The 13586-nt window shown below is 37.3% G+C and overlaps 2 protein-coding genes across 2 annotated transcripts; both read left to right on the forward strand.

The window, feature by feature from the left end:
• The first annotated feature begins 3840 nt into the window (after positions 1-3840).
• On the forward strand, positions 3841-9752 carry LOC126629614 (ABC transporter G family member 24-like). The gene is made up of 14 exons (XM_050299692.1): positions 3841-4417; positions 4663-4739; positions 4912-5184; positions 5314-5377; positions 5470-5616; positions 5813-5847; positions 6016-6089; positions 6261-7186; positions 7429-7725; positions 7848-8342; positions 8490-8638; positions 8732-9021; positions 9105-9238; positions 9390-9752. The coding sequence occupies exons 1-14, from the start codon at positions 4194-4196 to the stop codon at positions 9544-9546; spliced, it is 3342 nt and encodes a 1113-aa protein (XP_050155649.1). The 5' UTR covers positions 3841-4193; the 3' UTR covers positions 9547-9752.
• A 1377-nt stretch (positions 9753-11129) lies between these two features.
• On the forward strand, positions 11130-13019 carry LOC126630209 (pectinesterase/pectinesterase inhibitor PPE8B-like). Its single transcript, XM_050300322.1, has 2 exons — positions 11130-11538; positions 12199-13019. Exons 1-2 carry the CDS (start codon positions 11130-11132, stop codon positions 12906-12908), a joined length of 1119 nt encoding a protein of 372 aa, XP_050156279.1. The 3' UTR covers positions 12909-13019.
• The last annotated feature ends 567 nt before the right edge of the window (positions 13020-13586 follow it).

Consider the following 13586-nt stretch of genomic DNA (forward strand, 5'->3'; position numbering starts at 1 on the left):
AAGGTTTATACTTTGGTGGTTTTCTGCCAAAGAACGAGTCATGATATGCTGCCAAAGCAAAAAAAAGAAGAACCAGTCATGTTCTGCACACTGTTTTATCTGCATATGCATATATATATATATATATATATATATATATATATATATATATATATATATATATATATATATTTATATATGGGAGGGATCCCTATTTTTCTAAAAAAATGGGAACACGCTCCCCACCGTTGTATTTAACTTTAATGAAATTGTGTGGTTGAGATTGTGTGGCTTGTGTTTTAATCTCAACCACACAATTTCATTAAAATCAATCTAACGGTAGGGAACGTGTCTCCAATTTTTTTGAAAAAATAGGGATCCCTTCCCTTAAGCAATCTGTGTATATATATATATATGACTATGTATTTATAAAAATATATACACACACACATTTGTGCTGTATTTTACAATGGAGGTTGTTGCCAGTTGGAAACCACACCCCAACATTAGCTGATTTTGTGGGGTAGCTTAGACCATAAATAATCCAAAGTTACCGATAGTTTATATATAAATTAGAACAGATATGATAAGAGATCTTTCTTAAAAATAAACTCATAATAGAGTCTTTGCTACATTATAGTTTAACATTAATGTATGTATCCATATTATAAAATACTGTGAAAAAAAATGGAAAGTTTATAGAGAATCTCACTTTCGCAATAGTACCCTTGGCAATTCTCAAATTAGAGAAGTAATGTGTCCCTAAAACAAGTGCAAGTTGCATGACATGCCCAAATGTTACCAACACCAAACGTATTAAGTTTCTCATTTAAGAGGGAATATGCAGTATTTATGTATCATCTATCTTTATCTCGCTTATCACATAACGAGTGGTCTAATTACACGAGTGAAATAGAAACAAGAATATATCTCATCAAACTTTTTCTCATGGAATGAGCGTTATGAGTGAAACTAATATAATCCATAGAATAAACTCTCACCACATGTAAGTTTTTCTCCTGACTTGATAACACGGCAAAACCAGTTCAACAAGGTTATCAAATACTGTGGACACATTTCATCTTCTGTTTTTATCAATCCGCCAGGAATGTGTTTTAGGTAGTTGAAATTGGAGTGAGGATCCTCATCGGATCCTCAAATCACATCCATTTCACGTATATTGTGCGGTCTGAAATCATTGTAAATTTTTTTATTTAAAATTGTATATAAACAGTATCTGACGAAAACTAACGTCACGATATACGAAGAACGAATGTGATTAGATGATTCTCACAAAGACAATTCGACGAGGATCCTTTCTCCTGAAATTATAAGAACTAACAAAAACGAAATTTAGATATTACGTAGTTATTCCAAACTTAAAAATCTACTGCAATCCAGAGTATCGTAGTGTTACAATACATTCATCGCGAATTTGTATGATCATTTTTGCTTGACAAATACATTAGACAAGGTTGTACGGTACAACTGGGCGAGTGGGCCCCCTTAACTCTGCAAGCAAAGTCTAGGGATTACGCAAAGCCTTGTTATCCCCGGACCATTTAAATTGGGACTTGGATTGTTTGCCCTCCTAGTTGTGGTGCCCTTCCATGCCCTCCTATTTTGTGCGGTCACGGTTAAGTCACGTCAATATTTTATATTAATTTTTTAATGAGATTATAAGATAAAAAATAATAAAAATATAAAATATTGACGTGGCTTAACCGTGACCGCACAAAATAGGAGGGCATGGAAGGGCACCACAACTAGGAGGGCAGACAATCCTTGTCCTTTAAATTGAGGCAGGTAGCCAGCCAGAGGACTGGGATCCTTCTGACCCTAAATTTAAAAATTATATATTTATCCAAATATTCGATCAAAATAAATAAATATATCATGCAAATTCGTGCGCATAAAATAATTTTCATTCTCAGTTGAGCCCATCCGAGACAAAACTGACTTATCACTAAAAGTAATAGATTCAACAAAAGTCGCTCAAGAAGTGTTTGTATAATGTTTCAAACGTGAAAGAATTTTATGAAAACTCAAAAAATCTTAGCGGGTGTTTGTATAGTTAATCTGATAAAGTAATATAATGATGGACTGGGCTCCAATATCTAATTTTAGACTTTGGAACAAAGGCCCAACAAAGTAGCTGAGGCTCAACTAAACGGGCCTTAGAAAATACAGTTCACATTTTTTGCTGTGGTTTTTTCATTTTTGTACACCCACAACTCTTTCTCTGGACACCAATTACTACGCCCACCCCAAGTTAATTTTCAAGTTTCTCTGGACACCCTAATACGATTAAGAATATACCAAAAATTGACCTTTAAAATGGTTTATTTTAAAAAAAAAAATTTAAAACAAGGCCACAATCATTGGCCTTCTCCCCCGCCCCTCTCTGTTCTATTCACATTGAAAAACATGGTCCTTGAATTCAAATTCTGTCAGAATTTCGGCGGATCTCGAACCAAATTAACTAGTGTTATTTTCATCCTTGTTCTCTCTACAAGCTCATACTAAGAATTCGTCTCTAAAGTCATTGTCGGTTTTTGGCTCTTTACGGCCAACCCCGGCCATCATGGGTGGAAAGACCCACATCTCAGCTAGCTCAACAGCAGGAGGGCCGGTCCTGAGAATTTTGAGGCTCGGAGCGATGCTAATATGTGCTCTACCTTCATATAAAAATAAAAATAAACTATTTGTTTTCACACGTAAGACTTCGTTAAAATTATACTTAGAAAAGCACTTCAAACACAATAATTTAGAAATACGGAAAAACTAATTTATTTTGTATTGAGAGAAGGGAACCAAAAAACCCCGGGCTTACAAGTAGATAGATTATGAGTTTTGTTTTCCTTCTATATGAACTTTTAAAGTGTTTTCATATAAATCATGATGTGTTTTTCTTATTTATTACCCTTGTCACTATGGAAATAAAAAAATTAATCATATTTTCTAATTTTTAGTTGATATGTATAAGCAATGAATGAACACTAATTAAACTTGATAGGACTAAAAAAATTAATCATATTTTGTAATCCTTAATTGATACGTCGAACCTAAGACATTTCAATTACCAGTGAAAGGAATACCACTAAATTGTAGTACTAATTGTGAGCAAAGGAAAACATTGGATACATCAAAGATACACCTAATTGATCTAGCAGCTCAGCTTATGAGTCTTGGATCTGTTGCGGCTAGCCTTTTTGGTGTTCAATGTGTTGATGCTGGCACCTCACTGTCCGACGAATTTTGTAGGTGGTCTTGGCCTGAGTGCCTCATCCCGCACTTGGAGTTGATCTGCTGATCCCTTCTCGGAGTAATGTAGTTGTTTTTCACTCGCCTTATGTGCATCATGGTGGCGCTGTTTGTTTTGACTAGATTGGTCTTCGCCTTTGTGTGATGCGTTATGTAGTCTCGTTTGTCAATGATGACTTGATGTGGCCTCGCTCTATCGTGATGACTTTATGTGGCCTCGCTACTCAACGATGACCATTGTGGCTTTCGTTTATTGTGACAGATCTGTACTGGTGGCACTTATGCTTTTGGCAATTGTGTGTTCGTGGTTATGGTAGTCTACTAGGGGTTTACTCTTATTTGTCTGTCTGTACAAATTCCTCCAAATTAATTTATTGGTCACTGGAGCTTTGTACCCAATGACACCCTTGTAATTGTTTGTGTTGATTAATGAAATACCACAATATTGTTTCTTGTCAAACAAAAAAAAAAGAGTAAATATTCATTAATAGAAAATAAGTACGTTAATCAACACTTGAATAATAATTTAATCATTAACAACTACGCCATATAATTAACAAAATATAATAAAACATTCTCCTTAATATTTAGACACGGACAATAAGACCAGACATGTCCGAAAGCCGTCACGAAGCAAAATCTGTAAGTTCAGACGTGCTTTCGTTTACTTCAACTCACAGGCCCCACCGCACTGCTTTTTCGTCCTTCAATCTCTCTCCCATGTTGTCTGCTCTCTGTACCTCCTCCAATCTCCAAACCCAGCATTCAATATCCAAACCCAGCATTCAGTCCTCCCCAGATCCTTATACCCAGCTCCAAACCCAGCTCCCTTTTTTTCTACTGATAAATGCATGAGTTAATTTCCAAAACCCAGAACCCAATTTTTTTCTTACACTTTTTTGGACTAAATTTGCAAAACGCTTTTGTAATTTGGTGATAGAATTCCAAAAATGATCTCCAAAGGCGCCAACTTTGGCACATTTGTTTCGGTTGGGGTATTGGTTCTGTGCTGGGTGCACTTTGTGGAGTGCCAGGATGTGGGGGACTATGACCAAATAGACAACCCGGCAGTTATTCCTCTCATCACTCAGATTGTCTACGGCCGAATCTCTAATGTCACTGCAGTCCTCAGCCGACAAATCAGCAATCGTTCCAGCTTCTGTGTGAAGAATCCGTAAGCTGCTTTGTTTTCAACTTTACTATTTTCTGTTTGGTTGCTGAGAAAATGAACATACGGGAAGAGAAAAAGAAATCGAATTGTGTAATTGAGGTGTGAAAAGTCAACTCAAGTTGACTAATGGAAACATTGATTAACTGAATTAGATTAATTTGATAGTTTATGTGTAGATATATTGTTGGACTCGTTTCAATTTAGTTGTGTGACAGAGATTAGTTTTGATGATCAAATTTGTGTTTCAGGGAAGCCGATTGGAACGAGGCTTTTAATTTTTCATCCAATGTGGATTTCTTAACTTCCTGCATTCAAAAGACTAAAGGTATATAAGTACTTTTGTAATTAGAATGAAGAATAAATTTTTACTGTCTGGTTGTTTCTTAAGTAATGCGGGGAATCGAAAAATTGAAAAGATTTTTCATAGGTTTCGTATCTTGGCAGTCGAATGTAGGTATTTGATTTGCTTCAGTTTGATAATTTATGATGTTCAACAGGTGACGTTACGCGGCGGTTGTGTACAGCAGCTGAAATGAAGTTCTACTTCAATAGTTTCTTTGAAAAATCTGAGACTGCAAATTACTTAAGACCGAACAAGAACTGCAATTTGACCTCATGGATTTCTGGGTGTCAGCCAGGATGGGCTTGTCGTGTTGGCCCAAATGAGCAGGTTGACCTCGAAAATTCACAGGACATCCCTGCCAGGACTCAGAGCTGCCAACCTTGTTGTGAGGGTTTCTTTTGCCCCCATGGTCTTACGTGCATGATATGTAAGGCCTTTTATCTTAATATCCGAGTAATCAACTTGTACTTTGTTTCTGTGCAATGTATTTTCCCTAATTAAAGGATGCTTCTGATTATTTCTTTGTTTTCGTCCAATTGCCATCACGTTCTTGAAGCTTGCCCATCAGGTTCTTATTGTCCCCAAGCAACGCTGAACAAATCCACCGGTGTGTGTGAACCGTAAGTTCAGATTCTTGCTTTAATGATCTCTTGACTTACGGTGTTCAATAGCTTATTATGTGTAAAAGTTATATATTGATATGTTTTTGCAGATACAATTATCAATTACCTCCGGGGCAACCAAATCATACTTGTGGAGGAGCAAATTTATGGGCTGATGTTGGTAGTAGTAGTGAAGTCTTTTGTTCAGCTGGATCATATTGCCCAACCACCGTGAAAAGCATTCCTTGTAGTAGCGGGTATTGAATTTCATTCCTACGTCATTTATGGAACTTGTTCGATGTTTGGTTGATTGTGTTCTTGTTATGTTTTTCAGTTATGTTTACAAGTCTGAACTAGGATCTGAGATATACACTTTAGATGATAAGTTAAAATTGGTCTATGCTACCTTCATACTCTATGTTCTTCCTAATCTTTTTTTTCATTCAAGTGCAGACACTACTGCAGGATGGGTTCTACATCTGAGAAACGTTAGTTTTATTTCATTCTATTTCTCGAACAAAATTTTGATATGTTTCTGATTGCAGCCCTTTTTATAAGTGGCCACGCAGCTTTTCCTTCTAACCTGGGATTTGCACTTTAATACAATCTGCAAGCATAAAGAAGCTAACCTTTTGCTATTTTATTTTATGTTTCAGGCTGCTTCGCTTTGACTTCCTGCAATCCAAACACTGCAAATCAAAATATGCATGCATATGGAATAATGCTAATTGTAAGTTGGCCATTTTACTTACTAAACAAAAACTTTATTTTTCAATTTCATAGCTGCACGTTATTGATTGTTCATGTGAGGCGCATACTGCTCATTTGAATCAAAGTGCGTATCTGAAATGACGCAATGAAAAAATGAATTGAAATTTATGATTTTTAATTGCTTATGCAGGCAGGTTTGAGTACTCTGCTACTTATTATATACAATTGTTCAGATCAAGTTCTGACCACTAGGGGGAGGAAACGGGCTAAATCCCGAGAAGCAGCAGCCAGAAGTGCAAGGGAAACAGCAAAAGCACGCCAAAGATGGAAATCTGCAAAAGATGCTGCTAAGAAGCATGCAAGTGGATTACAAGCTCACTTATCACATACATTTTCTCGAAAAAAGGACAGCTCAGAACTTGAGAAACTTAAGATGTTGACTCAATCTAGATCTGACACAGATGATGACCTTTTGATATCACCACATCCAAGTAGATCCGGTGTTTCTCAGTCCTCACCTGTGCCATCAGAAGGAAAGAAAAAGGAACCTACTGAGCTCATGCAGATTATGCATAAAATTGAAGAAGACCCTGAGGGTTATGAAGGTTTCAGTATTGGAGCTGAGGATACGAATGTAGGAAATGTGCCAAAAGGAAAGACGATCAATACTCATAGCCAAATTTTCAAGTATGCTTATGGTCAACTTGAGAAAGAGAAGGCTCAGCTGCAAGAGTACAAGGACCTAACCTTCTCGGGGGTGGTTAAAATGGCTACTAATAACGAAATAAGGAAACGGCCTCTCATTGAGATTTCTTTCAAAGACCTAACGCTTACTTTGAAAGCAAAAAACAAGCATCTACTGAGGTGTGTAACTGGTAAAATTAGGCCTGGCCGCATCACTGCTGTTATGGGTCCATCAGGGGCTGGAAAAACAACGTTTCTTTCTGCCCTAGCTGGAAAAGCAATTGGATGCAATAGGACTGGTTTAATTCTCATAAATGGAAAGAATACATCAATCCATTCGTATAAAAAAATCGTAGGGTTTGTGCCGCAAGATGATATCGTGCACGGAAACTTGACTGTGGAAGAGAATCTATGGTTCAGTGCTAAGTGCAGGTAACATTCATCTCTTTACTGATTCTACTCTAACAGAATATATACTATTCACATGTTCGCCATCTTTGCTACTATTTTTTTGGTTGTGTGATAGTTTATTGTCAACCTGCAACTAAAAAGTTTACAATGAAGTGATGGTACACAATTCATGAACCCCAAGCAACCATTATAGTATTGTGTGGTTTTTCTGCAAAACGCTGCTACATCTTGATGATGAACTTTTGTTTTTTTTTTTTTTGAAGATTATCCGTGGACTTACCAAAACCGGACAAAGTTTTAGTGGTTGAAAGAGTTATCGAGTCCTTGGGGCTTCAAACAGTACGTGGTTCCTTAGTTGGAACGGTAGAGAAGCGAGGAATTTCTGGAGGCCAGAGGAAACGTGTAAATGTTGGCTTGGAAATGGTTATGGAACCTTCACTTTTGATTTTGGATGAGCCCACATCCGGTCTAGACAGCGCCTCTTCTCAGCTACTTCTTAGAGCACTTAGACGGGAAGCTCTTGAAGGGGTAAACATCTGCATGGTGGTTCACCAGCCTAGGTAATCATTCAAAACAAGGTTCTTTACTCTTTATACTTTGAAAGTCCACCATTTCTCTCTCCTCTTTCGATATGCATATAATTCTTATATACTTTGATTAATGCAAAACCTTTTTGCATCAGCTATGCCTTGTTCAAGATGTTTGATGATATGGTACTCCTGGCAAAAGGTGGTCTTACTGTTTATCATGGACCAGCAAAGAAAGTAGAAGAATACTTTGCAGGCCTTGGGATCAATGTCCCAGACCGAGTCAACCCTCCAGACCACTTCATTGACATTTTAGAGGGTATAGTCGCAACGGAAAGAAGCTCGGGAGTGAGTTATGATGAGCTTCCCATCAGATGGATGCTTCATAATGGGTACTCAGTACCTCCTGAGATGAGGCAGAGTGCCACCGGACTCGCAATGTCATCGATGGATGAAAATTCAAATCGTGAAACAAATTCTTCTGTTGATGATATGATGGAACAGTCTTTTGTCGGAGAGGTATGGCAAGATGTGAAAAGTACCGTGGATCTGCATCGTGATAAGATACAGCTTAATTTCTTGAAATCCAAGGATTTATCGAACCGGAGAATTCCAGGTTTATTTCTACAGTACAGATACTTCCTGGGCAGGTAAGGAATCAAGATTGTGCCAAGTTAAAATTTTTTATTCCACAGAAATTGCTTCATTATTGAAGTCTTCAAAATTGAAACCATGGTGTTTTCTGCATTCTTATTGTAATGCTAATGGTTGATCCTCTTTATTTGATGTCATGACAGAGTTGGTAAGCAGAGACTACGGGAAGCTCGCATGCAAGCAGTGGATTATTTGATTTTATTTCTTGCTGGAGCCTGCTTAGGATCACTTTCAAATGTCAGCGAGCAGACCTTTGGTGCAGGCGGTTACACTTATACTATTATTGCAGTTTGTGAGTACAACCAATTATAAGTTTCTTTTTTGTAGACACAAATGCACAAAGCTTTTTTTCTTCCTAACGTCTTGAGTCTTGATTTGATTTCAGCTCTACTGTGCAAAATTGCGGCTTTGAGGTCGTTTTCTCTAGACAGATTACACTATTGGAGAGAGAGCGCTTCGGGGATGAGCAGCTTGGCTTATTTCCTGGCTAAGGATACTATTGATCATTTTAATACAGTGATCAAACCTGTAGTGTATTTGTCCATGTTCTACTTCTTTACCAACCCAAGATCTAGGTTTGCAGATAACTATGTTGTTCTGGTCTGCCTCGTGTATTGTGTAACTGGTATAGCCTACGCGTTAGCAATCTTTTTCGAACAAGGTGCAGCCCAACTAGTAAGTATCTCATTCATATTCTCAGTTTCCCATTCGGTTTTGGCACTCCATTGATATTTTACTGACAAACGGATTGCTTGCAGTTATCGGTACTTCTTCCAGTTGTTTTGACTCTTATAGCAACACGGCAGCAAGATAGTGAATTTATGAAGATTTTAGCTAAGTTGTGCTACCCGAGGTGGGCTTTGGAGGCATTAGTGACTGCAAATGCTGAAAGGTACTCCACAAAATTTATCTAAATGGAACATGCGAAATGTTTACGAGCTTTGTTTGTGAACTAGTATACAGATGTATATACTTGGAACTTCTAGTCGATTGTTTAAAACTGTCATTTTGATCTGTATGCTTTTGTTTCCTTTTTGCTACAGGTATGCCGGAGTATGGCTGATAACTCGCTGCGGGTCACTTCTAAAAGCCGGCTATAATCTTCATAACTGGAATCTTTGTATAATCATCCTAACATTCATCGGTGTAGTTAGTCGGGCGATAGCATTCTTTTGTATGGTGACATTTCAGAAGAAGTGAGTGAGATTATAGATCAACAGTCAGCGTTGATAGGGAAAGCATTGTCCAAAGCAGATAGGTAAAGTGTATGTTAGGAGCTATTGAGCACTACGCCTCGATGCTTTGTGTGGGTTCAGGTTTTGTTACTAGTAAGATGTATACATCTCCCATGAGATTGCTCTGGAAATTGAATGTGAATCTGAAGCTGTATATTTTTTGTAGGTTAATCTTTTTTAACTAGGGTTTCTTAGCTATTTTCCACAACCTCAGCAACCCTAAGACCGAAATAAAGCCGACAAAATTCGCACAAACAACTCACACCACAAAAATCTAGTATAAATCATATCTAAGTCTCGATCAAAGCACAAGAAACGAAGAAAAACAAATTGAATACTCAAAAATCTTATTTTGTAGATTTTGTAGACAAAAATAATAAAGAAAACTACAAATTGTCACAACGGTTACATAACTAAAGGACTACATCTCTCACTAAAGCACAGTGGTTGTTATTTATTTTTCTTATTTACTCATATGAAAGAAGTGGTTTCTAATATTTACTTAGCATTAAAAAGAGAACTAGCACAATAGTTAAATTGTCAAACCAGTTATCTTCATGGGTTAAAAGAACGTTCGTAATGCAAGGCTTTTGTTTATAACCAACAAATTAATTAAGTACTTGGGTTTTCATCGAAAATAATAGTATAAAAAGATGTGCACTCTTGTCTCTCTGCCATATCTTAATTAGCCCTATTTCTCATCATTTTTCGTTCTTTTTTGTTCACTCATGAGTCCATTCATGAAGTCGCCCTACCAATATTTCATTGTATTCATCGTTTGTTTTTGTCCTCTATCCACTAACTCATCAACATTGATCAAAGTTCCTTTGCCGGTATTCAAAAATTCGTTGGAGAAAACCATGGATGTTGTACTAAATGTTGCATCCACCATGTCACATATGCATGTTGAAATACATGATGGTCAAAATGCAAACATTGCTATTCCATATTGTGCGGATTTGCTTGGTTCAACGGCTCAAGTCTTGAATTGGTCCCTTTCAACAATTCATGATCTAAAAGGTGTCTTTTATTTTTCAATTTATTATCATATACCTCTAGCTCAATTTATCTCTTAGTTTTTTTTTTATTTGATATAGATATTTTTTTAATCAATATTTGATTTGGATTAAAACAAGTAAAAAACTGTAATACTTAGGGATGGAATTTAATTATTCCACTGTGTCATGCATGTGTTAGCGAGAGATTTTTTAGTATGCCCGGAACACAGGCACATATGACAAAATGTCCCGTATTTCAGGCGCATTGAAAAATCTCTTCAACAACAATGCACAATTCACAACAAGAAGTTGATCATTTATGTTGCAACTTTCTTAAAAGCTTCTCGTAAATCCTATAAATTGAATTCATCCTCTACAACATCATTAGTTAAGTATAATAATCGATTACAAATGTATGAGAATATATTCCATTAATTAATTAAAAAAAAGGTTGTTCTTTTTAACCTATCTAATGAAAATTTATACAGATGATGTGATTTCACATATGGGAGCATGGTCGAACACCTCTCTTTCAAGGCACAAGACATGCATGGAAGCCTTCGAAGGAACCAACTCCATTCTTGCAGGAGGCCTCAAACAAGTGACCACATCAATACATGGCCTTCTTGGCATGTTGCACGCGCACCAAACAGCTGATTTTGTTGGCTCTATTCGGACGTCTAAACACATTAGACCTTGGCTGCAGAGACCAAACTTCGTCGTTTCTCACGACGGGAGTGGAGATTTCAAGCTAATATCCGACGCCATCACGGCTGCACCCGATCATAGCCGGCAGTACTTTATAATTTTTGTTAAGAGAGGAGTTTACTATGAGTACGTGAATATTGGTGCCAAAAAGTCTAATCTGGTTTTGGTTGGAGAGGGCATGGACAATACTATCATATCTGGCAACAGAAGCAATGGGACTGGTTGGGGCACATCTGATTCAGCAACATTCAGTAAGATGCCAAAACTTTATCAAATTGCTTTTACAAAACAAATAAAAACTTTCGCCAATGAACACAAGATTAGTAGAACACTTGGCATGTTCTAAGGTCACAGGTTGTGGAAACAACCTTTTTGCATAGCAAAGGTAAGGTTGTGTACGATGGTTGTTTCCTCCGACCCTCGCAAAACGGAAAACTTTGTTGGCTTGGAGTTGCGCTTTTTTACTTGTATGTTCTGTTTTGGTACCCATCATAAGTGTTCTACTAATAGGCTATTGGATTATCAATTTGAAGATCACTTTTAAGAGTCTAAGACAATGAATATCAATAGGCTAATTGATTGCTAATTTGCAGCTCAACTTGTTAAGAAATTAAACTTAGAACCTCAAGCACAAGCGGTCTTGTTAACCGAGTTACAAGCCCTTGGAGTAGTAACAATTGTTTGAGTTGGGGGTATTTTCATCCTTATAATTTCAACTCATTAAAATGAGTTATTCTCTGAACTTTTGGAGAAAATGTTTCTTTTTTACCATTGTTTCAAGATTGCCAAATACAGTGCGTATCATTTATTTACTAACATTCAAAACCTAATTGTTGAAACTTCAAATGATGAGCTATTCAAATATTTCTCCCTATTTTTTGTGTGAATTAATTCCTTCTCTCTTTATGTAGCTGTAAAAGCCGACGGTTTCATTGCCGTCAACATTGGTTTTGTGAACACAGCAGGACCATACAAGATGCAGGCAGTTGCACTCCGGTCCCAAGGAGATCGATCAGCTTTCTTCCAGTGCAGTATAAGTGGGTACCAAGACACATTGCTAGTGCATGACGGCCGCCAGTTCTACCGAATGTGCAAAATAAGTGGCACAGTTGACTTCATCTTTGGCTACGGCACTGCCGTCTTCCAAAAATGTACAATTATTTCCAAGCAAAACGGTAAAGGTGGCCGAAACGAGATCACTGCTCATGGTCGCTTTAATCAAAACGACCCCACGGGCTTCTCTTTCCAGTTTTGTAACATTGTACATGATAATTCACATGGTACTGTATCTGTTGAGAATCAAACTCCCACGTACTTGGGTCGACCTTGGGGAAATTGCTCACGTACTGTTTTCATGCAGTCACAATTAGATGCAGTTATAAGGCCAGAGGGTTGGCATGAATGGAGTGGAGATTTTGGGCTGAAAACTCTGTATTATGGTGAGTACATGAATGAGGGGTTGGGTTCGAACCTTTCGCACCGGGTCAAATGGCCAGGTTACCATGTGATTACTGACCCATCTGTGGCTGATCAGTTTACAGTTGCCAAGTTTATTGGTGGAAATTCATGGCTGCCATCCACAGGCATCCCATATGCACCAGGGTTATTGAAGGATCGATGAGTTGAACCAAAGAATTAATTAACCGGAAGGAGATGCACGTTGGGAGGTTTGGTAAGGTTGGGAGAGTGAACCAAATCAACTTGCATTGGATCACAATTTCATTTTTCAATATGCCCATTGGATCACAATTTTTTTCAATGTAATTTAACCTTCGAGTTATTTGCTCTGCCCTTACATAATATCTTCTTTTTTTTGGGATCATTTTGGGGGGGAGGAATTCGAACTTCAGACATCCTTCAATAATGAAAAGAAAGTATGTATCCCACAGAACAAGGAACATCAATAACACAAAACCAAACCCCGAATCTCTTGATTCTGAAAATATCAAGAACAAGGAGTGCAGTTTTCAGTTAGAGATATGACCTTGTGCATAAGAAAACTTTAATTCATTCAGTATTCAAGAGAAATGCACAGAACAAGGATTACACCTCCAACTTCTACTATTATTTAGAGGTAGCAGGAATACCACTTACATTGAACCAAGTCGACACCGTTATTTTAAACTACAAATTAATAAGATTCTAATTGTCAACCAAAACTCTATGAAATTACCATTCTAACCTCTAATTAAAACTGAAAAGAAATAAAAATTATGAACAATTTAGTGATTACATGAACACAAATTAAATAAAAAAACTAACTTCTCTCCTCTTCCTCTCTCTACATCTCTCACCAGAA

The sequence above is a fragment of the Malus sylvestris genome, chromosome 7, assembly GCF_916048215.2.
Source record: "Malus sylvestris chromosome 7, drMalSylv7.2, whole genome shotgun sequence".
Taxonomy (NCBI): domain Eukaryota; kingdom Viridiplantae; phylum Streptophyta; class Magnoliopsida; order Rosales; family Rosaceae; genus Malus; species Malus sylvestris.